Below are 25,675 nucleotides of genomic sequence, written 5' to 3'. Positions count from 1 at the left end.
GATGCATCGGTGGTTAATCTAGGAGGGTCTCGAGGAGGGTTCGAAGTGACGCAATAAAATCAACCCGCCAGAGGATACGCGTGTTATTATAATATATTCGTGGAACATTATACGGCCTTTGAGGATCATTCGAGCAGCTTATCTAACGAGTTACAAGTCGATGGAGTCTGGACAAATTCCTGGATAAATTCCGAGATTTCGAACGTGAATACATTTATATCACGCATTGACAAAGCGGCCTCGACGACGATTTCAACGCGAGCAAGTAGCTACGAGGAAGCAAAGTTTCAAGTGTCTGTGAAACAAGCGAAAATGGAACCGTTTAAACCTTAAATTAAACAAATACAAACGATACAAGCATTGCGAGTAAAAACGTGTTGAATTTCTGGAAACGAAGCTAGTCGAAACAATATCAACCCAATATCTGTATCATACGCTGTATCGAAACGTTCATCCGAATCTAAACACCATAGCGATCCTTGTTTGCCTTGGATATATGTGTTTCAACGCCTAGGAAACACCTATGTATCGTGGATGAAGAGAGAGAGAGAGAGAGAGAGAGAGAGAGAGAGGTTTAAGGTTTAAAATGAGGGAATTCGTTGAGGTGGAAAGTGCAAGCGGAATTAAATCGCGAGGGCAAACGTTGGAAGGCGGCCGGGGACGGAAATATCAAAGGGAGGAGACGGATTAAACGGAGCGTGATCGACGAGAGAAAAAGGTATCGAACGGTATTATTCCGTGGCAATCAGCTCGAACAGCACGATATAAGGTATCTTATCCGCGAAGACGTTTTCGACAAAGCGATTCCTTTTCCTTTTCTAGCTGGAACGTGGCGATTGTGAGCGAGAGAGATGGTATATATATATATACGTTTCGTGGAACAATTGCGCAATTCCTAATTGTTTTCTCTTTCGAACAATGTTCGAACTTCGTTCTTTCAATTCTCATTGTATATATATATAAGGTATGTATAAGGTGGAGGGCAATTTATCCAAGGTAGAATCTCTTTGTTCGTTCTCGACTCGATATCGTGACGTTTTAACGCCAAAATTTTAATGGAAGTCTAAGTTGCAATTACCTAATAATTAAGTGGAACACGTACGTGTTTCGTGTACGTAACATTGAGCGTCTACCTTGGAGGATTAAAATAGAACCCTATACGTATCCTTACACCACTTCTCTACGTGTATGTATATTCCCTATGTATCCTTACACTATACGGTATACGTATATATCATATATGTATGTTACGTATATGAATATCGTTGTACCCGCAGTACGTATACAGGGAGTGTACCGTTTAGCTTGGGATATCTCGCAGGTTTTTCATAATATTAAAAAATGTTTCGGATAAAAGTTGAATAGTTTCGAGAGAAGTATGGTATGGCGTAATTGTTTTTTTCATAGAGAGACGCGTACAATGGTCAATGGACTATACAATGGTCAAAATTATGTTTTTAATTTTAGATAGAAATACGTGTTTGATGCATCGATGGATACAGCATGTCATTCTCTATAAAAAAATATTAGTTATATGGAAAAAATTATTTGTTTAAGAGATATTCAATTATCTCTTGCATTAATAATTTTTTGATATATGTGACTAATATTTCTTTATAGAAAATGGCGAGCTGAATCGATTAATGGATCAAAAAACATGGATTCAATTTAAAAAAAAAATGTTGATCTTTACAGCTTCTTTACACGTATAGTTATAAAAAACTGACAACGTCAGGATTCGTCTCTTTTGAAACTATTCAACTTTTATTTGAAACATTTTTTTAATATCATTTAAAATAAACGAGATATTCCAGATAGAATTAAACGGTCCATCCTGTATATTACTGAATCCTCTAGAATTAAGAAAAATGGCAAAAAAATGATTAATACAATAAAAAAGGAGAATTCCAACAAGGTAAGTAAGGGAACGGTAAGTATTAAACGGTAAGTATAGGTAAGTATATAAATTTACCGTTATTTTCTAAAAATTTCAGAAATTCTAAGAAATTGACGTCATTTCCAAGAACCGCCGAAATTCTTGGAAAAATTTCTCGATAGACCTCCTATCAACTTATGTTCTCCTAATACAAAGTCGAATTTTCGACCAAAAGTTTCAGTTTCAAGAATTTTAGAAATTCTAGGAATTTGACGTCATTTCCAAGAACTGCCGAAATTCTTGGAAAAGTTTCTCGATAGACCTCCTATCAACTTATGTTCTCCTAATACAAAGTCGAATTTTCGACCAAAAGTTTCAATTTCAAGAATTTCAGAAATTCTAGGAATTTGACGTCATTTCCAAGAATCGCCAAAATTCTTGGAAAAATTTCTCGATCGACCTCCTATCAACTTATGTTCTCCTAATACAAAGTCGAATTTTTGGCCAAAAGTTTCAATTTCAAAAATTTCAGAAATTCTAGGAATTTGACGTCATTTCCAAGAACTGCCGAAATTCTTGGAAAAATTTGTCGATCGACCTCCTATCAACTTATGTTCTCCTAATACAAAGTCGAATTTTCGACCAAAAGTTTCAATTTCAAGAATTTCAGAAATTCTAGGAATTTGACGTCATTTCCAAGAACCGCCGAAATTCTTGGAAAAATTTCTCGATAGACCTCCTATCAACTTATGTTCTCCTAATACAAAGTCGAATTTTCGACCAAAAGTTTCAATTTCAAGAATTTCAGAAATTCTAGGAATTTGACGTCATTTCCAAGAACCGCCGAAATTCTTGGAAAAATTTCTCGATAGACCTCCTATCAACTTATGTTCTCCTAATACAAAGTCGAATTTTCGACCAAAAGTTTCAATTTCAAGAATTTCAGAAATTCTAGGAATTTGACGTCATTTCCAAGAACCGCCGAAATTCTTGGAAAAATTTCTCGATCGACCTCCTATAAACTTATGTTCTCCTAATACAAAGTCGAATTTTCGACCAAAAGTTTCAATTTCAAGAATTTCAGAAATTCTAGGAATTTGACGTCATTTCCAAGAATTTCAAAAATTCTAAGAATTTGACATCACTTCCAAAAAGCCTCGAAATTCCAGGAAATTTTTCAAACTTTTGAACGAATTTACAATTAATTTTTAAAAATTACTTACCTTTTATACTTACCTTCTATACTTACCTTTTATACTTACCTTTTTAAACTCCATTTTTGTAGAGAAAACATTTTTTCATCATTTTACTTAAGACTAATTATAAAAATTGAATATACGTACCTGTTTTATACTTACCTTTTGAAAACTCTGCTTCTGGATCGCTCATATTTTCGTAAACTAAAAAAAAAAAAAATATAAAAATATATAGAAAATAATTATAAATATATTATACAAATATACATACGTATAAGAATTATATAAGATTACTTACCAATTCGAATAATTCGTTCCAACTAATTCTCGAGCCGAAGAATCCCGAAGAACTTTACCGAAGATCGTTGCGATTCACGTACAGCGCATAGAAATCGATCTCTAATGCATTGCTGTCATGTTAACCTCTACCTAAACAAAATCCTTACCGTTAAAGTGAAGAACAAGTGCGAAAAGTATTCGATACGATTTATCCCCATCATTTCATCCCTACCTTATACCTATCTAATTGACATTTTGTTTCGTACTCGTAACCTGGTTACGCGTCTCCGCTTTTAAAACATCCTCGTTCAACGTTAAATTGTGCCCATGAAGTAATAAATTGGATCTTAGATGATAGACTTGTGTATAACACGGTTAACTTCGAATCGCGGAGATAAACGGAGTCGAAGGGAATCGTGGAAACTCGTCGACCCTCTCGACGAGCGTCCAACTTCTCCATTAGCGACGTCTTTGTTCCCCTCACAAATCTCGCGCTTCCGCCAACAAGCTGGTATCGAAGGAAACGTTGGCGGCGAATCTCGAATCTCGAAGGGAAGGGAGAGCGGAAGTCGATCGTGTTCCAACCGACGTTGCTCCTCTGCGATGTGTCCACAGCGATGAATCGCAAAATATATAGACGCATATCGGAGCGTTGTTTGCCTTTCCTATCGAGAAAAGTGCGGTGGAAGTTTTTTGAAAAAAATAGTTGGAGACGTTCGACCATCTTAATTTCGCGAACAGCTCTGCCCGGAAGAACGTCACGTTCGACCTCGTTCCGGCGAGTCCCCTCGCGATCACGTAGCAGAGGTTGGGAAAGCATTTCGCTGGGCCTCGACACGATCGTGTCGAGAATGCGGCCGATAATTGTCCGACCATGGCGGACATCAACGAATTTCTGGTTTCGCTAATTGAATCTCTCGCTTGGACTCGAGTGGGATCAAATTTTATCCGCGGTTCCCTTAATTTTTTTTTTTTTCTTTTCTTTTCTTTTCACTCGGAGAGAACTTTCCGAGCTTTTCCTCTACCCCTCACACCTCCTTCTCAACGAGATGTATGAAAATTGATTTATAATAGAATAAAAGCTAAACCTTTCTCAAAAGTTTTACCAATCCCTGGCCTCGATCCTTTCTTGGAGGGGAACGAAACTTTCGCGAGTATTTTTAATCGTGAAAACGAAAAAAAGGTACTCATATCTTCGATCGTTTGATAAAGAAACTCCAAGTCGTCTCGATCGAGAAGAATCGGTGAAGAAAGGTGGAAAATTAACTCTAACCCAAGCCAAAGATCTTTCACTTGTAATCGAACGAACAAATTCAGCTTCTTTTCGCTCTATTTAATTAATACAAGGGAGAGCAAAGGGGATGCCTCGAAGTGGCCCACCTCGCTCTAACGAGGTTCTACCTCCAAAGAGATCTCTTCTCCTCTAAATCTCTCTCTCTCTCTCTTTCTCTCTCCCTCTCTTTTAGCCGCGGACGTTAGAATTACGCGGAGGTTCCCAGGCTGGAAACGAATAGCTTCTCCTCGGCGAAGCTCGCTCTCGTAGTTCCGCCACGGCACGGTGGAATAAATTTCTGGAATTCGTTAATTGTAGTGTCTGTAGTCCGGAAAGTGGTCGGTTGCCAAGTGGGATCGTCCCGGCGGCATTGTCGGACAAAGAGAGGGAAGGGGGAGGAAAGTGTCTTTCCCTTGTTTCTTCGTCAATTCGAGCCCGAGATCTCGAAATTCGAAGTTAAAAAGCGAATGAAAGCTTGCTTGCTTGCTTGCTTATAGAGAAGGCTGTTGACCTCCTTGGCGAGGGGTTGCGTTTTAAATGGCCCCCGACACCGGAGATCCCCTTCTCCTATTCGTCGAGCGGGCCAAATTGCTCGCTGTCGAGTTTTAAGAAGGGCAAATATTTCTCGTCGCGAGCGAGCTTGTTTGTCGATCGCGATATCCCTTTTCCCTCGGCTTTTTATTTTATATCCTACAGCCTCCCCCCGCGCGCGCCACGATTTTTCAACGACGGTGTGTCGCAACCTCCTTTCCTGCTTTTCCTCCTGGAGGATAGAATTCCTGCGGCGTCAAGTTGGCGACGGATCCACTCTGAAACACGATAGCCGCCTCTCATCCGGCTTCCCGCCGTCCCGGATATCCTTGCGCGTCGGCCAATCTTTCGAAATCCGCAACGACAAATTTGCAACGAAGATTTACACTGGCTTTAGCATCGTGATGACGGTCCTCGAATTAAACTCTCTCTCTCTCTCTCTGTTTTTTTCTTTTTTCATCCGAATTTAAAATTTTCAACGTCTCTCTCTTAGCTCGAGTAAAGAGTTATTTCAAATCATTGTTCAAAAGGGGATGATAATTAAAAACGGGTAAGTTAAGAGGAACAATCGAAATTATCGCAAGAGAATCAACCTAATAATAGCTATTTTGTATAAAATTATTTCTCGAAAGTAATTATTATAAATAAAAATTATAAAATATCCTTTTTGTTAAACGATAAAATTTACGCGTAAAAATAATTGGAATCGAAGAAAATAAAATCTCAAAGTAAGCTCAAAATTCTCGAATCCCCGAGAGACCAGCCTTCCATCACATGCGCGATCCGATTTCCATCGCAAAAATCCTCGTCGATCGTCGGTCGATCGAGGATAGCGAGGAACCGTTTAATCGTTGGCCGAGCAAACAAAAACACGGCCGCCTGATTCCGTATGGATGAACCGCGTTTAAGCCGTGTCGGATTAAGGGGCGACGATCGAAAAGCTCGAGGAAAGCTTCCGGTTTCCCCCTCTTCGGATTCCCCCGCGAAAGAAACACGGTAATATCTTTTAGGGAGAGGGAAGCCAGCTCGTCCATCGCCTCTGGGATAAAGTTGTCGCTTGTTGTTGGAAAATCACGGGAATCGCGAAAGAGGGGAAGGAAGAGGCGCCGAGACGTCTCGACGCCGGTTTACCGCTGCTTTATCGGCGTCTTCTCACTTCTCTCGTCACCGACCTTCTCCTCTCTCTCTCTCTCTCTCTCCTCTCTCGTATATTTCTCTATCGATCGTATTTCCGTGGTGGCCAGTTACGAGCCACTTTGCTAGAACCGTTTCCTAGCCAGACGCCAGATAAGCGACGCCGATGGACCCCGCGTAGGAGGAATCTGAATTTTTTTCGTGGAAATGTCGTTGGAACGAGCTGGAAAAGGAGATTATATGGAGGGATGATGGGTATATTTTACTTACAAGGTCGATGCGAATTGATATAAATTCGTGGGAAAGGGAAGGTTCAAGGTTTAATTGTACTCGCGAATACAAGTTACTTTAATGTTCGGAAAATATGTGACTGGTGGAGCCGTTATTTTCCACCACATCGACAAATCTGAAGCTATATAGCCGCCATTTGGTTAAGGAATCTTGGAATCTCCTCTTCGAGAAGGAGGTTGGGTTGTTTATGGGATGTTTGCTCGTGTTATGGAAACCCGGAGGGGGAAATGTTTCGCCGGGCCCGGTTCGCAAATGGAACGGCGTATGAGATGGCGTGATCCGTCTAACAATTCCATTTCCTTGGCGCCAAACCGTAGACATTAACGCGTTCTAGGAAGGGAATAGAACTTCCGTCACAGGAATCGAGAACGAGTGATTTAAATCCGTGGATATCGTTACATAACGTTGATTCTTCTTAATTTCGTTCCATCGATCACCTTAATCTTTATTCTTCTTCGATCCTCTCTTCATATATATTTACAAAGATTTCTCTCGATATCTCTTTTTCCTACTTTTAAAAGTATTTCTTCGGCATGGATATACAAACAAACAGTGTCGTGAAAGAGGCGAAGGATTTGATTGCTCGTTTCAAATACGATCTAAAAGTTCTAGAAATAAAATTATACAACATGGTTTATCGACGATACAACAGCGGGGCACTTTCTCGTTCATGATCCATAAAAGTTAAAATTTTAATTTTCTCTCTCTCATCCCATCGGTCTATCTTTTAAATTGCATCATCGAGATTCGTCTCGATCGAATAAATTTAAGAAGAATATACGACATCGAGCGAGAATTGGAAAAATTTCACGAACGCGTATATATCGTGGACGCCCTTAGAAGGTGCTCATCTGGAAAGGTGCAAGGCCACCCGAAAGTGGTCCAAGTATCAACCCGGTGACCCAGAGGTTTCCGTTAAATTATAGAGCGCGCTGACGCGGCGGTTTTCGCGCCGATAAGCATCGCCTCGTTACTAGCCATGCGCGTTCCCTCGTCCTCACACCGCCTCACACCACCACCACCCTTTCCCTCCTACGTTACGTGGCCCACGCGCGAGATTAAAATACCTGCGCCAACGAGGGCTCGAAATCGAGGACGACGACATCGAAAGTTGACGCGGCCCTCCCACGAGATCCGTATTTCATTTTAGAGAGGGGGTGGAGAAGAGGAGGGGAGGAGAAGGAGGAGAAAATGAAAAGAGGGAGACGATCCAAGGGTAATATTTCAAGCATAGGGGATCCCCCTCGACGACGATTAGTCGAACGATGGCATATCTTTCGAAAGATGTTTTCAGACCGAAAACGACCAACTTCTTCTTTGAGAGGAGAACACGCTTCGAATTTTTGCATGCGTGTGATTGAAACATGAAATGTTTGGAATATGGAAAATATATAAGTTTTTATAAGTTTAAGTATTTAGATCCTACTGGATTTACAATATTGTTTATTATATAGTACTGATCTATAGCAATAATTTAAGCTCTAGAAAATAAAATTCTGAAATAACTCTTGACTACAATTATGATCCATTAGCAACTGCAAATATGAAAAATATATGAGTTTAGATTCTATTAGATTTATAATATTGTTTATTGTATATAATATAATAGCAGTAATTTAAACTCTAGAGTAGAACATATGTCTAACATATGTTAATTCTTGGCTACCAGTGACATGATCCATCAGCAAATATGAAAAAAATTTAAGTTTAGATCCTACTGAACTTACAATATTGTTTATTGTCACATAATGATCTATACTAGTGATTTAAGCTCTAGAAAATAAAACAAATGATGGTAACTCTTGGCTACATGATCTATCATCAGGTGCAAATATGAGAAATATAAGTTTAGATCCTATTAGATTTATAATATTGTTTATTGTCACATATAGCACTAATAGCAATAATTTAAGCTCTAGAAAATGGAATTCTAACATAGCCTCTAACATCCATCATCAGATGCAAATATGAAAAATATAAGTTTAGATCTTATTAAATTTATAATATTGTTTATTGTCATATATAGCACTGATCTAATAGCAATGATTTAAGTTCTAGAAAATAGAATTCTAATATAGCTTCTAACACCATCATATATAACATTGATCTAATAGCAATGATTTAAACTCTAGAAAATGGAATTCTAACATAGCCTCTAATATCCATCATCAGATGCAAATTCCATTTTTGCACCTGTATTGAATTGGAAGCAAAGGGATGACAAGAAGCACTACTATATATTGTTGAGAAAACAAATCTAGGGATTATAAAACTACGTAAGAACGAGCAAAACTAAAAAATTTTCCATTACGTGCAAGGGAAACAGCACTGGGAGACGTGGCATAGGAGTTAAATTTGTATCGTATGCGATTTCTACAAGCCAAGGGAATAAAGATCTCGTATTTGCGAAGCAACCGTCACGAGTTCCATCGAAGAGATGTTCGAAGGAAAGAAGCACGAGCTCCACCGCTCGTTCCATGACATTTATTTCCATATCGGTCCACATCGAGTCGCCCGAAGGAAACCGGAAGGAAGAATCCCGTTGCTCCGTTATTTCCAAGCCTTCCCCGCCTCCTCGAAATTATTCCGTTCCTCCCTTTGGTTCCAGGCGACAAAAGTGTCTTCTCCTCTTCCTCGTCCGAATCGGGATATTTTTCCACCCCGACATCTCCGACATCCGTGGATGTTTGGGTCGAGATACAGTTTTATCGGAAACCAGATTTCTTCTGTCTAACGCCTCTAATAAACCGTGGAGGGGGGATTCTCGCGGGTTTACGCGGTCCAAGTGCGCCATTTCGATCCTCCGCCCCCTCCGTATATACGCGTGAGAGATATCTGAGAATCGAATCCAGCCTTTCGTAACGTTGTAAAGAGGGATATACACGAGCCGAGAGAAGCGTGTAACGATTATTACATCGAAACGCGGTTGCTCCTTAAAAAGAGATTTCACCACGTATGAATATATAAAGTCGAAAGGATCGTCGTTTCTTGCGTATCTTAAAGGGGACGATGTTTTTACGAATCGTCGTAAAAACATTGTACGCTCGTTCCGCGTGTAATTTCCTTATTACGCGACAAATATTTACCGACTGCCTCTTTCACGTCACGTAAAAAATTCATCGAAAGTGTTGTTTCTGTTTATTACATTATTGCGCGTTATGCACCGAGTGCATTTCAGAAGGATTTACAACATTTATATCTGCGATAAAATAAGATTAAAAAATTATGATATTTATTATACGGTGAATTATTATCCGTTTTTTTTTTCTTTCTTTCAATGAGAAGTGTTTCACAGTGAATTATTTCGATTCCAGGGCGTTCGATTATCGAGGGCGTTGATCGGCGAGCACCAAGATGGCAGCTTTCGTGGCGAAGCAGATGGTCGGCAACAAGCTGAACGCGGTTAAAGGTGAGCATTTTCTCAGAAATAGGTTTCAGGTCATTACTCCGTGTTCTGAAAATTTTCCTGTCGCGCCGTGTCCAATTTTCACGAGCAATTACCAATTATAGCCCATCGATCCTCGAGTTTTCGCGGAAGGATCGCTTTTCGAAAGCGGTTTTCGCCGAGTAGCCGATAAAAGGCGGAACAGAGAAGGAGAGATCGAGTATCGATTGCTATTGCTGCGTAACGGGGCCGAATGCAATTACAGTCCGCAGACTGACAGCCAATTTACTAATTTACGTGGCGCGGAAATCGTTGATCTCCGTTTAACGCGACCAAGAAACCGAATTAACCAAGACCCGCTCGATTCGAAAGCGATACGTTTCGTCGGTGTAGCAGTGAATAAAGCTTTTCCTTTTTTCTTTTTTTTTCTTTTAAATTCTCGCTGCTTTTCGTCGAAAATAACTGTCCGATAATTTTAAACTTTGGCAACTAACGAGAGAAACGTTGTTGCCAAAATTTCCTTGCTTCTCCTCGAAAGGAATTCGCATGATTGAAATTCGAAGAAAAAGAATTTATTTATTGCTTCGAAATAATAACTTTTCAATGGTAATATTCGAAACTGGTGTTTTGTCGATTCGAAAAATTATAACTCTTTGGATGAAGTTCTCTTCGTTTCCTCGTATTATACACCGAATGGAAATTTCGTTCCAAAAATGAATTCGCTTTAAAGAAAAAGTCAAAGTTAGAAAGGATCCGGAAGAAAATTCATATGTATATATATATACACGTAGGAACGAGTTCCATCGAGGGAGAATGGATGATGAATGCTCGAAAGATGAACAGGGGAGGACGATCGTATCGTATAGCCATCCGATGGTGATCACGACGATATTACCTCGATCGACGGAAAGTTTTCCTCGATATAAAGCGGCAGATATCGAACATACTTGGGCAGCGATCGTGACGAATTAATGGCGCGAACGTGAGACTGAGTGGGCGGCGCGGGGGGGGAGGGAGGGGTTTCATCGTGTCTTAATATATTTCTTCGGCGAGGGAGGGGAAGGGAGGGGGCATCGGTCTCTCGGCGCGGTAATTTAACACACGAATTAAGATTGATCGCCACGTACGGAACGTAAGGAAGGAAGGAAGGAAGAAAGCATTAGATCAAATGACGAAGCACCCGTGAGCTCCCCCGTGGACGAGAGAAGGCGGAGAAAAAGAAAGAAATGCCGCTTGTCGTGCTCTCGTTTCATTTTTTTTTTTTTGCCCCCCGATCCAAAGTTAAAAGAAATCCTCATCTTCCTCGACGAGAGGGAACGCAATACGCTTCGATCACACGCACAACAAGCTCGATAAAATAGAAACCAGTCGATCGATTTTAATAACTTTGTTGGGGCTCGATATTTTCCATCATACGCAGTTCCAGTTTCCAGAAGTTTGCGTTTCGGTGACCACTCTCGAGAGTTTTTCGCCACAGAGAGAGAGAGAGAGAGAGAGAGAGAGAAAGAGAGAGAGATCCGGAGATAGATGGACGCGCAGCTGCGGGTGAATGGCATCCCATACTTTCGTCCATATACGGAGGAGGGGGAGGTGTATCGAATCGCGAGATTAAAGCGGACGACCACAGAGCGGACAGGGGGATTGATTAAAGCATCGTCGAGGGCCATCCAAGGTTCTCTAAAACTCGGAGATGCGGCTTTTCACGTGTCGATCGATTACATCATTCGTGGGTAAATTGTGTTATCCAACACGATTGGATAATCGGCTCGCCAGCGCTAACCGTCGAACTCGAGTCCGGAGTGCGTGGTTAAATTAATTCGAATTTTAATCGAATACCTTCTCAAATTTTCGTACGTCTCTCTTCAGATTCGATGAGATGTATCTATTTCGAATCCCTTTCTCATCCCTCTTAGCATCCAATAGCAAACAGAAACGGACGACGAAAATTGAAAAACTGTCGATGAAAAATAAAATTCAAAGTGGATCGTCTGTAATCTTTCCTACTTTGAATTCCTCTCCACCGGTGGCAAGGTAAATCTTTGAGGTTACGCGGGGGATGATCCTCGCGGAAGATAACAAATTCCACGGTTGCCCTTAATTTTCCGCGGATTTTCCGCTTTGGGCAGCTTGGAAAACGCCATTTGGCGAACGGGGCTCACTTAATCATTGTTATTCGAGTTTAGAATTACAAGTTGGCTAGTTAGAGGGGGAATTGAAGAGGAGGCAACCCGCCTAGGCCGAGAGTCGACGCGTCGCCGGCTGGCTTGTCGGCTTTGCTGCCAGCTTGAACGATGGCCCGCAATAAAACTTGTGTCATTAAGGGAAAGTTTCAGCCCGAGCCGCGAGCCGAGAGGAGGGGGGCGGCAACCGTATCGCGAGGAATCCGTAATGGGAAACCTTCGTCAACCGAACCTCGACCTCGAATCTTTCTTCGTGGCCGACCTTAACTCGCTTCGATGCGATCGATCAATCCGTCCGTCCAACTACAACTCTTCCTCCTCCCCCTCCATCTCTCAGATATCGCCAACTCTTTGTCAATCGCAAGAAGAATCTTATATACAACAGTGTGTTACTAGTTTTATATTTATTATTCCACAACGAGGTCTTTAATATCGCATCCCGTGTCGATACTGCGAGTTCTTTCTACGTCTCTTCTACGTAGTAAGAACGTTTGAATTTTATTTTGCGTTATTATTATTTTTATATATTATTTTTACGAGGAATTTTTTAATATCATCCCTCGTTTCTTATTTTTTCTCAGTCGCAAAATTCTTCCTATATTATTTTGCAAATATTTCTTTTTAACATCTTGTCGTTTCCTTCTCGATACGAGTTCTTTTTTTGATACATATACGATCCAATTGTAAGAACGTTTGAACTTTATTTTATGTTATTATTATTTTTGTATATCATTTTTACAAGGAATTTTTTATCATCTTCTGTTTCTTGTTGTTAATTATATCATTATTTTGCAAGCACTTTTTTTCAATATCGTCGTTTTTTCCTCGATACGAATTCTTTTACATTTCCATGCATGCATCCACCATCAATTGCAAAGACGTTTGAATATTACTTTACGAGGACTTTTTTCTTCGATACGCTCCTTATATGCTACTTCTTTTACATCTCTTATTGTTAATTCGTTTCTTTTGTTATTCGTGCTTATTCATACAATGTCGATCCTTCCTACATTATTTTCCAAAGATCTTTTGTAACGTCGTCGTCGTCTTCCTTCTCGATATCGCGAATTTCTTTTACATTTTTCTTCTTTTCACATTCGTTTCTTATTCCACGTGCAATACAACGCAAAATTTCTCGTATATTATTTTTTACAAAATCATTTTGTAAAAATCAGCTCTTTTATTCTTCTGCTAGAATCCCCATTTTCATCGTATCATCGAGAGGAAACATTCAAAAAAAAAAAAAAAAAAAAGAAAGTAAAGTTTACGCGAGAAACATTTAGGAGGATCGATTCTTTCTTTCGAATCCTCGAATAATCGCTTCCCTCGCCAATTATCACGGTTTGTCCATCGCGATGTAGAGCAATCGAGAGAGAGAGAGAGGAGAGGAAGAGAAGGGAGGTCGGAAGTTCCAAGTGGCGGAAACCCTCGGCGGTTTGTTCGGGGGTGGGGCGGGGGTTTAACGGGAAATGCGGTGGGAAACTTTCGTCAAGCTTCAAAGAGTGGACGAATCGAATGGCAATTAGTTTTGGTATGACCTGAATATAGAGAATGGAGAATGAAACGAGCGTGTATATATATATATGTGTGTGAAAGAAACGGCGAACATAGGGGATGAAAAAGAGAGGTTGTAAAAAAGGGATGATCGGATGTCATCGAAAACGACGAGAGAGAGAGAGAGAGAAAGAGAGAGGTGATGAGGTTGCAAGAAATATATAGAAAGAAAAGAGGGATGAAGTGAGAGATAGGTGAGAGATTAGAGTGTATCGATAGGAAAGGAAAAAAGAAAGAAAAGAGAGGGGGAAAAAAAAAATTCGGTAAGAAAAGAATAGACAAGCGATACGAGGATTGAACGTAGAGTGGAGGAGAGAGGGGGGAGACCACCACGAAGATTCACCGGTGACACATATAAATACCGAGTTGGCCTCCTTTCACACCCCTCCTCCGGACACTGGAGCATCCAAACTGCAGTTTTTCCTCGGTCACTCGGTTAATTGAAATCCCGTGGATCGATCGACCGCGACCTACGCCACTGTGCGGTTGCACTGTTCCGAAGTCGACCGAATGGCTTTTGGTCTTCGACGACAGGGACATGGCTTCTCTTCCATATACTATATGTGTATATATGTTCCTCCAAATGCATTTTTCCCATTGAATTGGCAAAAGTCGATAGGGAAATAACTCTTTTTTTTCTTCTTCTTCTTATTCCAATTGTTTGAATTGTTTCTATTTCGAACGTATCTCGAAAACGGCGAATCGGAAAAGTAGGTCTCTTATTAATTTATCGGATTATTAAAATTTTATAGTTTTTTATTCCGCGATTTTTCTGATCCTGAACAATTTGTTGAAAAAGTTTTACAAGTATCGCTTCCTTTTTTCGAATTGCTCGAATTTCCATTATCATATACATACACTTAGATAGAGACGTGAGTCGCAAATATCCTGCGCTCCCACTTTCTCGATCCGCAAATTCGACTCAAGGATTATTCATCGATCAATGTGTACATTTTAAATTTTTATATAATTCTTTCACTATTTCGTTTCTTCTTTCACTATTTTCGACAAAATAATAATAACTTTTACTTTACCAAAAGTCATATGATAAAATAATAATAATAATAATAATAATAATAATGGAAGTAAAGGATAAATCGTTGAAATTTCTACAATTTCTACAATCTTACATTTTTTTGCGCCGATGATCCTCACTTTACGCAATAGAGAAAAGGAAACGATAGATAATACGATAGAAATTTGTAGAAATATCGGGCGTCACTTCCTCCCTGGATATCCGTCGCCGGAAAATTTGACGTTTCTACTGGAAATCTCCCTATTTCACAGTGTTCCTTGTCTTCCTGGATCCGATTCAAGGCTCGAAGGAGGCGGGATAATCCTATTCGCGACGGATTTATTCGCGGTTCGGCGATACGATTCCACTCGAGACCCTCCACCTCCTCGATATTCGAAACGGCAAACACCTATCGACTATTAACCGCAAATTATGCCGCTATCGAAACCCGATGAGCTGCGTATGTACACGCCATTCAAGAAATTGAAGAGAAATTGAATTACTCCAATCCTTGCGCGCGATTTAAAAGATACGATTAAATAATTTCAAATATTTCGAATATATCTCGAAGAATAAAAAAAAAGAAAAAAAAATTCCGGATACGATATTTTTAAGAATTCGAACAATCCCATCTTTACACGCGACTCTTCTTCGATTTTACTTGCGAATTAAACCATAAAATGAAATAAAATAATCTCGAAATATCTTTGGAATATCTCTTCAAGGAAAAGTAGATGATCGGGGATACGATATTTTTAAGAAATCGCGAACAAATAAATAATCGGGAAATAATTATAATGGCAAGGAAGAGGAAGAGAGAAACGCGTAATACGCGGTTGAGCGATGGCACGTATGTATGGATACATGGAAGATAATTATCTCCAGTATCATAAATCACGCAAATGGTATGCAAATGGCGGCGAATTGTTTCGCGCATAGTGGGTCCTCATTATCGATGATTCGTTCGCCATGTTAATGTTCCCCACGCGCTTAAATTTTCCTAAATTATTACGCTCATCTTATCCCTCTCGTCGTCATATTCGAATGAGGGGATGGCGGATGCAAATAGAAGTGGCGACGTTCCTCGAATTTATCGAAAGCGTCGAGAGAGCGTTGGACGAGCTGTGAAGATTAAATAATATTTATGCTCACGGTGTACGACAATTCACGCGTGTGCTCGAGACAAGTTCGGTCTGGCTACCGGTCGCTAATGGGGCTCAAAGGATTTGCGAGGGGATTAAACCGAGCGTCACGGCCAACTTTCTTTCATCCCAAAACGCACGCTTATTTCTTCTTTCTTTCTTCCCACCACTGAAATCTGAAAAATTGAAAACTGTCCTGAAAGACTTTCGAAATTTTAGCGAGATCGAATTGAAAATATTTTATAAACAATCATTATTATCGTTTAGTTGTATAGATGTTATATGTATATACACGTGAGTGATATCTTTCGATAATGAACGATAAAACGAAACAAATTTTTCGGAATTTTTGTCTCGAATCGATCGGTTTAAGGCTGCAAATATCTCGAATTTAGGATAATTTTTCTACAGTCTCGCCTCCAATTCTTAATTCCGAAACTTTTTTTAACAACTTAGGATCTCGAAGATCCTATCTTTCTAATTTTAACAATTTTCCACTTTAAAATTTTCCACGTTGAATCTTTAATCTCGGAAATTTGTACAAAAAAAAAAAAAAACGATCCAAGCGTTTTAATTTCAAAAAACTTCTTCTTGAAAATGGGACAGGTTCGAAAGAAATAATTAATTAACGGGCCGATAAATTAGATAATCGTCGCATGTTCCATCCGGGCGAGCGCGATGTCGTTGCATCAATTATCTGGCCGTATCCGGTGGCGCATCTGGGCCGGGGGGCAGAGGTTGAATATGGCGGATCCGTGCTGCGGTCGGAATTGGCCGGAGCCGTAGTTGCCGATGCTGGTCGACCGATGTGGTTCGGGAGGAGGGGAGGGACGCGCCGGAATGATCGCCTCTCCCTCCCTCCTTCCCTGATTTAAACAAACTCCCGCATTCTACTCTATTTACGATGCGCCCCCTTCCTTCCTTTTTCTTTTTTTTTTTTTTCCACCAAGTTTCCATCCGGGGATGAAGCGGGAAACGAGAAACCACGACCGCGACCAATTCTTCTCTTTCGAATTTATTTTCGTTCCAACGATTTCTTCCTTTCTCTTTTATTCTCCTTATTTCGTATTTCGCCGTATATAGATAATCTCTGACACGAAGGGGTGAAAATTACGGATTCATCGATTCTTTAAAGGGGATTTATTATTGATAAACTTGCGACGAACGGACCAAGTTGCTCGATCGAAGATGGTAATTCGAAAATTACTCGCAGCGAGCACGATGCGGACGTTATATCCCTTCTGAATAATTAATTGGGCAAATTTAAGCGAAAAAGTTATTATTATTAAATTATATAACGATAGTTTATAATTTAATTATTATTTATTATTGATAATATATAACGATAATTCGCGTATAATTATAAATTTCGACGAAATTAAATTATTCGAAGCTGATCCCCCTCCTCCCCTTCGAAAAAAAGAAATTATCTACAGCGAATTAACTTTCGATCAAAAACTCGAATCGAAAAATGGTTTCGAGTTATTTTTCCAACGGAACGAAGCTCGAACGAGGTCGCACATCCTGGATCGTGTACGAAGCCGTAGATCGTTTTGGAAAGTGCATTGGTGTCAACAGCAGGGAGACAGCGACGTCGGTGATGGCTCGTTGAAATGCCTAGGCCGGCCCTCAAATAAATCACGAGGCGCATAATTAATTGGGACGATTGTTTGTCGCGCGGTATCGATGAACAGACCGAAGCGCGTCGACACGCGCTTAACCCTCTCCAATATTCCATTCCCGACGTACGATTCCCCCTCGTCGTTCTCCAATATAGATCCTCCAGGAATAAATAATATTTAATACTCGATCGATAAATAATAAATATTTTCGAAGCGAATCCGAGTCTGATCGATTTCCAAGAATAAAATCCTCCCTCGATTTCCACGCGGAGATCGTAAATTGCCACGAGCATCTATTTTATCCGCAAGAATAAAGGATTTAGACTTCTAACTCCGGTAATCTCTTCTCCAGAGAGATCTTATTTGCATAGAAATAAAATTTTCATATCTACAGGGGGAGGGATACAATCGTAATGCAAATTAAATTTTTGTAAAAGGCGCTTTCAGACTTTCATTTCCTCTCTCAAATATACTTTTTTCTTAAATGTATATTCACCAATTACGTTTTATATATATATATAATACGAACAAAATTTCTTCTCCTTATTATCCTTATCCGATCATGATCATGATCAGGTTCACGATCCCATCGTATGGGAAAAGTTTAAAAAGTTTTTAAGCAACTCTTCCCGTAGATATGTACAGACTCGACGATGGAAGAAGAAGGAGAAGATAATTCGATCCACTCGTTGAATCTCGCGCTTCGTTCTATTCGGCCTCGATTCGTCGATCCCCTCCTCTTCGATCTTCCACCATCGTCCACTCCCATTTTTCGCGGTCGCGTCTCGTTTAATCACTCGAAAATAAAAAAAACCGATCCTGATCCCTCGAAACCGAGACCAATTTGAAAATTAGTTTCGAGAGAGGTGGATGGCGTTTCGATGGGGCGTTTCGTGACGCGTGGAGAGGCGAGCGATCCGCGGCGAGTTATTAAATTAACCCGGTGACGGGTGCGCAAAACGGTGCGGAATAATTAAACGTCAGTCACCGGGGGTCGGTAAATCATCGGGCAAATATAAAACAAACGGAAGCCAAGTGGCTGGTAAACGCGTATACGCAAATCGACCACGGGTTTCACCGCGATCGTGCGATCCTCTGTCTCCGTGTACGTATGCCTGTACGCACGTATGTACTCGTGTATACACGTTTTCTCGCGCAACGCGTTCGGCCTCCTGCTGATTTTGAACGAGATGGGGCAAGATGTTTGTCACTTAGCAAGCGTAACTAACATGGCGGAATATTTATAACGATTGTTGGATTCCTTCCTCTTTCATTCCATCGCTTGGCCTTTTATTCGTTTGGAGAAGAAGAAATGTTGGACGAGAGACTTTGAGATTACTTTTGTCCCCTTTTATTCTTTTTTGTACATTGGATATAATACAATTTTTTCGGCCCAGATATAGAGTTGTTACAAATAATGAGAGCATAGTTTGGGATTTTTTCTCTCACTTTCACCCCGTCCTCCCCGATGTTAAATATCGAGGAAACTATGAACTCTGATCGAGGATTCAATTCCAATATCGGCTATCCCCGATAAGTGTACAATCTCTTTTTCAATACAGCTATTCCAGTAAGTGGATATCACAGTCCCTTTTTATTTCACTTGCTGTCATTTTTCCTATATTCGATATTATATATATATATATACATATATATATATATATAGAGCTATTCTAGATCTTTTTACAGACGCACCAAAATAGAATTTTTCAATACCATTATTCTATAAGTGCATATTTTTACCGTTTTCCACCATCTTGCCCCTCTCTTTACTTTTTACTCCATTTTACCCATTTTCATTCCCCTCGTTCAATTAAAAACATAAAAGAAATCGCGAACACTGGCGTCGTCTAGACTGGCGGCCAGTTAGAATTAAATTTCCATACCGTTTTCCATAAATGTGTAATTTCGATCCCGATTTCTCGATCCAGAACGAGAATTATTTTTTTTTCTCGCGGCGCGGACGCGGCAAGCGTTGGGAAAAATCGTGGACAAGGGGCGAAATAATTCTCAGGGGTCGCTCATTGTGCACCCGTGACCCTTATCTCGGGATTGTGCCGCGTTAAATAAGAACAAAAGCGCGGCTTTTGTGTCTGGTCCGCTTTATGCCACCGCGCGCCACGCTCTCTCTCTCTCTCTTTCTCTCTCTCCAGAATTCTGAATTAATCACGCGGATACTCCATTTGCGCGGTTTCTCGTCGCCAAGAATTCCCGGGGACGTTTCGAGACTCTCTCTCTCTTTCTCTCTCTATCTATCTATCTATCTATCTTATTTCTCTCCTTTCCTCTCCCTCCCCCCAAGAGTAATTAGACGGGTTTATGTTCAATTACGACTGTCGCGAGGAAACGAACACCGCCGTTCTCCCTCGTCCGATCGTTTGTCTGGCAATTAGAGCCACGCTTGTTATCGCTTCTTAATTCGTGGAAGACTTCTTAATTCGTTCTTCCATTATGCTTGTTGTCTCTTTTACGTGACTCGAAAGAAGAAGGAGCAATGGGTTCGTTTCATTCGGATCTAATTTCGTTCACGACGATAGTAGTAATGAATTATTGTGTAATGATTCGTTACTCAAATTGTTGTTACATCGTGTCAATAAGTGGATAATAATGGTTGAGTAGAGATATTTTATTCGAATAATGATATTAGATGTAGAACAAGGTGAAGATTAACAAAGGGAGATAAATATTTTCAAATTTCAATAGAAAATTAGCTGTTTGATCGAGAGAAATTGATTATTAAATGACAACGAAACAAAAGTGATACAGATCACGAGAAAGAATATTTGTAACAAGAAAGAATCTATTTCTAAATTAATAATAATTATATAATAAATACACGATTCGATTGTTGCGGAAGAATTATCTATATAATTCTTTCCACCGATCAAATATGAAAATATGAATATTAATTCGGAATAATTCAATTGCTCGAATCTTCTGCAATAATATTTTTAATATTAACATAATCGTGATGAATTTGAAAAATTCTTCGCATTCTATCGATTCGAAAAGCATACGTATCACTATATAACGCTATAAATAAATAACCGTAATAGAAAGAAAGACGCCACGACCGTATTTCGCGTCAACAATCATCCCCCACGATAAAAGCGTCTTGTAAAAAAAAAAAAATCCTCTCTTGCTTTTCAACTTACCGACCCCTATTGTTCTTCCTCCGTGTGGGGAGAAGTGACCCACACTCTTCCCCACGCCCCCCCAAAAATTATACCGCCGCGTAGTCGTCGTTCTGTATCCATTTAACCAGACAGATTACCCCGAAAATTACGCTTGTCGCCGGAAGATATACGACGCGAATTAATTCTTCCGGCCGAGCTGTAACGCGACTGTCAATTCAACAGCGTGATCCGTGTGGTTTAAAATTCACCCGATTTACGGGATCGGTGAATTAGAATCGATTCCGCGGCTAAAATTGACGGTGGATTAGCGTAATCTGAAATCGACACCCCCGCGGAAATTATTATTAATTAATAATATATGCACCGACAGTGATCCGTGTCTTCGCTCGCCGATAATCTATTCGAAATTAATTGAACACCGATAATCAGGGGGAGGGGGTTATATCGAATAATCTCGCGTTATCGTTATCGTCCATCTTGCGGCAATCGAGCTCTCATTCCATTTCGTTTCCTTTTTCGCGTATCAACCTTCCTCGTCGTTTTCCCAAAATAATGATTCCACAGCGCGTCAAAATATTATCGAGATATTATAGCACGAATCGAAAAGAGTATGTTCAAGACATCGCGTTATTATTGGCATCTAAGAAGAAGGAATAGAGAAGAAAATATTATGAATTGCTATCGATTCCTGTCTTTCAACGTACTTATAAAAATTCGAAACGATTCGGAACAATTGAATAATCATTTATTTACAGTTCGACCAGAAGAAAGAAGAATAGAAAATATGCAAAATATATCGATAAGTAATTGCTATCAAACGATGGAACGATTAAATAATCATTTCACAGTTCGAGTATTCGATGCCACGAGTAATTCTTCCACTGTTCTGATCTTTCCTTTCTGTTGAAATTCTACGTCGATTCCACGTCAAATTCCAATTGTCACGAATTCGCTCGCTAAATGAACAGTTTGATCAGACATCCGTCGGTTAAGATGCCGGTGGATGAGGAAGGGGGAGGGGATGGGGGGAAGAAACCTCTTCTCTCGGGAATTTCTCGGGAAATTTGACTCGTTTCCACGAGTGGAATGGTACTTTTTTTTTTTTTTTTTTTTTTTTAAACTATCCACGGAAGGATGGATCTCTTTACGTTCGCGGGGAATTTTTCGGCCGTTTCGTAAATGCGGCCCGTTTATCTTGCGAGTTTAATTTCGGCGAAACGCGACACACCCGCTGCGGATATTGCCGTCGCCAAGACGGAAGGGGGAGATAAAACGTTGAAGGTTCCCATTTATAAAAATCCGCATCACGATTTCGAAACGAATCGCCCTCCCGTGGCCCATACCGAAATTTCCTCGGATTTTTCCAACAACAACAATCGTCTCGAGAATTGGACTAATTTTCCCCGATCCCCAACCACGAAGAGTGAAATAAATAATTTATTCTTTACAAAGGTATCCCAATCCGAAATCGTGTCATCAAGAAAATGACATGCTCTGCTTAGATAAATTATCGATACACTCTGACAAGTAGATGTAATTATCAAAAAAATTACGGTACATTTCTTCAATCCACGTGTTATCCTCTACAATGCCTCTCAAACTCCATTCCAACCGAATGCGTTCGACTAATAATCCGTGTATATCAACAAATCAACTGTGATGGAAACACGTGCCTCTCGTCTTGCATTGAATATCTTAACCCATTTAATAATAATATAACTTCGTCGAATCATAATGTATAAAAAAAAAAAAAACTGTAAAAAAAAATCGTATAATGGAATATCCAAACCGTCAACGATATTTCCATCGAGACCGTCGTTGTTTTCAATGTATCGCTACAGCCTTCCAACTATTAAAAAAAAAAAAAAAAAAAAAAAAAAAAACTTTCAAATCGTCACCGATTGATTGATGGAGAGAGATGGTTCTGTATACACGAACAGTTGTACCGAGAACGATCGTATTTTATTTTTTATCTTCTCCAAGTTGTCACGCGTTGTATTACGCGACTATGGATGGAAGAAACGAGAAACGATATATATATATATATAAATTTCCGCGTGGAAACAGCAAGGGTCTTGCGCCCACGGTGGAAGGAAGCGGTGTTTCGCGATATTTAATTAAATGGGAGGGGGCTCGTGCGGGTAGAAAGTTCCCTCGATAGTTGGGAACAGTTAGCAATCGCGTTTACCGTTCGGCCATCGGGTATTTTCGCGGACACGGACAATCCACGTGGCTGTTTCCCAGCGTAGGAACGCCGCAACGTTCCGCGCAACTAATTCCATTCGCCGATAGTATTAACCGATTGATTTTCCCCGGCCACCCTCGAGTTCGGGCAAATTCATTTGCTTCCGGTCGCTTCTTGTCTTCGCGGACACGAGATCCTTCGAGGGAAAAGAGGGTTTTTTTAATTAGATACGAGGAGTGTAGAAGAGTGAGTTCGTCTCCCGATGGAATGAAAATATATAATTGCTTTTTCTCTCGACGATCGTAATTTTCACAAATGTTACGATTGTTGTAGAATTTAATGTTCATTGAAATTTTATATGCGGTTTTATCATTGAATGTTGCCATCACTATTTATTTAGTTGGTACCTATTTTGTTGTTTCTTCGATACATATACTTCAAATGTTTATAATTAAATATATTCATTCAGCTAAATTCGTTTTTATTTATTGTTTTCACTGTCCAGTTTACGATATTGGATTATGGTATATGGAAGATCGTTTGAAGTTATTCTGATTTTATGGATGAAGTGATTCTGAGTCTGAGCTGATCACAATGGGAATATACGCAGGATGATTAAAGTGAACGAATATCGCGCAAATGCCTGAAATGTATTGCTCCAAGGATCACTTATTGTCGTAGAAATATTGTACAATACGTTTGTATTACGAGTTTCTAACTGTACTCTGGATTCTATTTTGTTCCAAGTGATCAGATTCTTGGTCGTCTTGGTTTTTCCTCCAATCATTATTTTGAGGAAGTTAGAGAAATGGGCCGTTGGAAGGACGTTAAACGTGACTTGGCCATTGCTGTTATATGTCTCTGTTTAGATCGAGGAAAGCTGGAAATTTTGAAAATACTCGAACTGTAGAAAATAAAGTATAGGCTGTCTGACCGCAAATCTTGATTCAGCAAAATTTAACAGTTGAAGTTGCGAATAAAGTAACTTTAATAATTTATCGTTCAAAATATAATAATGTATTATATTAGTTAAAGTTACTTCGATAATTTATCGTTCGAAATACAATAATATATTAATATATTAGTTAAAGTTACTTCTATAATTCATTGTTCAAAACGTAATAATAATCGTAAAAGGGCAAACAGTCGAGGTTATACGAGAAGAATAAAAAAAGTTAATCAAGCATTTTATATAAGCAATCACTCGAAGTAGACTTTATTCGAGATTTTGAACGGATCGATGCTTTAATTTTGTCCTAATTCTTTCGATGAATTCTGAAAACTCTCTTTTCAATGTTCCATTATCGGTCAACACGATAAATTTTTCCTCCATCGTAATAATCTCACGACTAATATATTCGTAATATTCCTCCTTTCGACGTAGTGATTCTCTCATGACACAACTTCGAAAGCGGCGTAGTTACCAAGCTACAAAGTTATCCACAGTCCTAGGTGACTCTATCTCTGTACAAGAATTTCGCTCTTACCTCGGGTGAACTCCACAAGAGGAATCTATTCTAAAGTAGTATCTCGGATATCTGAGCGCTCCACCATCCAAAGGACTCGCGAGAGACTCGCTTCCTCCCCGCGGAGGAACTCTTTTCACTAAGAGAATCCTTGCGCTCCTCCACCTCGATGGCCCGTTACTTACACGCGGAACTTAACTTGGAACCGCGTCACCGCTCGTTCGCGGAGCAAGGGAGAGTTGAAGCTGTGTGTTTGTCGAAAGCAAAAACGTAAAAACGGAGGAATGCGGGTCGGTCGGACTTATCCCGTGCCAGATATCTCACAGTTATATATCTCGAGTCGGTTTCCACGCTCGACACTCCATCGTCTATTTCTCTCCTCTCCTTGAAATCCTTTTTCCCGGCCTGCATTGTCCGCAAAAACGTTATCCACGAAGCTTTAGCTATCGTTTCAGATGGATTCTCGCGAATTTTCTTCTCTCGGTGAAAAAACTTCTTTCGTAACAGTTTCGAGTGAATTTTAATTTAATTCGTCGAAGAATCGAATGGTTGATTTTTCGTTGCATCTGTTTCTAGAAGGGAATGAATTTTCGAGAGTTGCGAAATTTTTCTGATTAAATTAATTTCGAAAAATAATTTTTTTTTGAGAGAATAATTTGCGAGAATTTCGCTCGCATTAAATCTGAATCCTCGAGAGTATCGCGTTTGATGAGCTGCGTGTCAATTTTCTATTCTCGTTTCAAATTCAGTTTTTGTCCCGTTGCTATTTCTTTCAGCCTCGTCTCCATTTCCTCTCTCTGTCTGCAAAGTTTCACTTGGACCCGGTTGATAATCGTTCCCCCCCCCTTTTTATCGCATTTTTTCGCCGACTCCAACTTTCCTCGAATGTCTGCTTTTTCTGCTCTCGTCTCATTATTCTTTCTCTCTCTCTCCTTCCCGTCTCTCCACCTTTTTCGTCCAATCCTTTTAATCCTTCGAACTAGTTCCTTGAATATAACTCAATTTTGATTCACAGCCGAGTTACATTTTTACATACAGAAAGAATTATTTAAACTTCTCTTAAACAACTTGTCTCTCGAGACACGTTTGGAAATAACAAGGCGATTATTGGATCAAAGGAAATTAAAGGAGAGAGAATTAAAAATTCGATTCCTCCCTCGAAGAAAGAATAATGGAATCGGTTTCGAAGGAAGGATTACGAGCAAAGCCGAGCTCGAGTATAAATTCAAACTGCCAGTTTGAATCGAGTTTGTCGCGACAAACAGCGAAGAATCGCCTTTGTACCGCCGTCCTCGTGACTCGTTCGCGAGATAAGTTCGTCGACGATGCGTGAAACTGGTCCACCGTTTGTCCATCCTCCTTTCGCTCCTCCCTCCCTCCCTCCCTGCTTTCCCCCCGTCGGGAAAATC

The 25,675-nt window shown here is 39.9% G+C and overlaps 1 protein-coding gene across 1 annotated transcript in view; it reads left to right on the top strand.

Annotated features, from left to right (window-relative positions):
• Positions 1-25,675, top strand: part of LOC122712828 (complexin) — a 238,409-nt gene that overhangs the window by 79,296 nt on the left and 133,438 nt on the right. Inside the window, exon 2 of the mRNA XM_043932759.1 lies at positions 9,895-9,989. Within this exon, the coding sequence (XP_043788694.1) occupies positions 9,935-9,989 (55 nt within the window). The 5' untranslated portion in view covers positions 9,895-9,934. The remainder of the gene's footprint in view (positions 1-9,894; positions 9,990-25,675) is intronic.

This window comes from Apis laboriosa, unplaced genomic scaffold (assembly GCF_014066325.1).
Source record: "Apis laboriosa isolate Shangri-la unplaced genomic scaffold, ASM1406632v1 scaffold21_cov150, whole genome shotgun sequence".
In the NCBI taxonomy this organism is placed as follows: Eukaryota; Metazoa; Arthropoda; class Insecta; order Hymenoptera; family Apidae; genus Apis; species Apis laboriosa.
The sequence above is the reverse complement of the archived record's forward strand: the minus strand, read 5'-3'. Positions and strand labels throughout refer to the sequence as shown.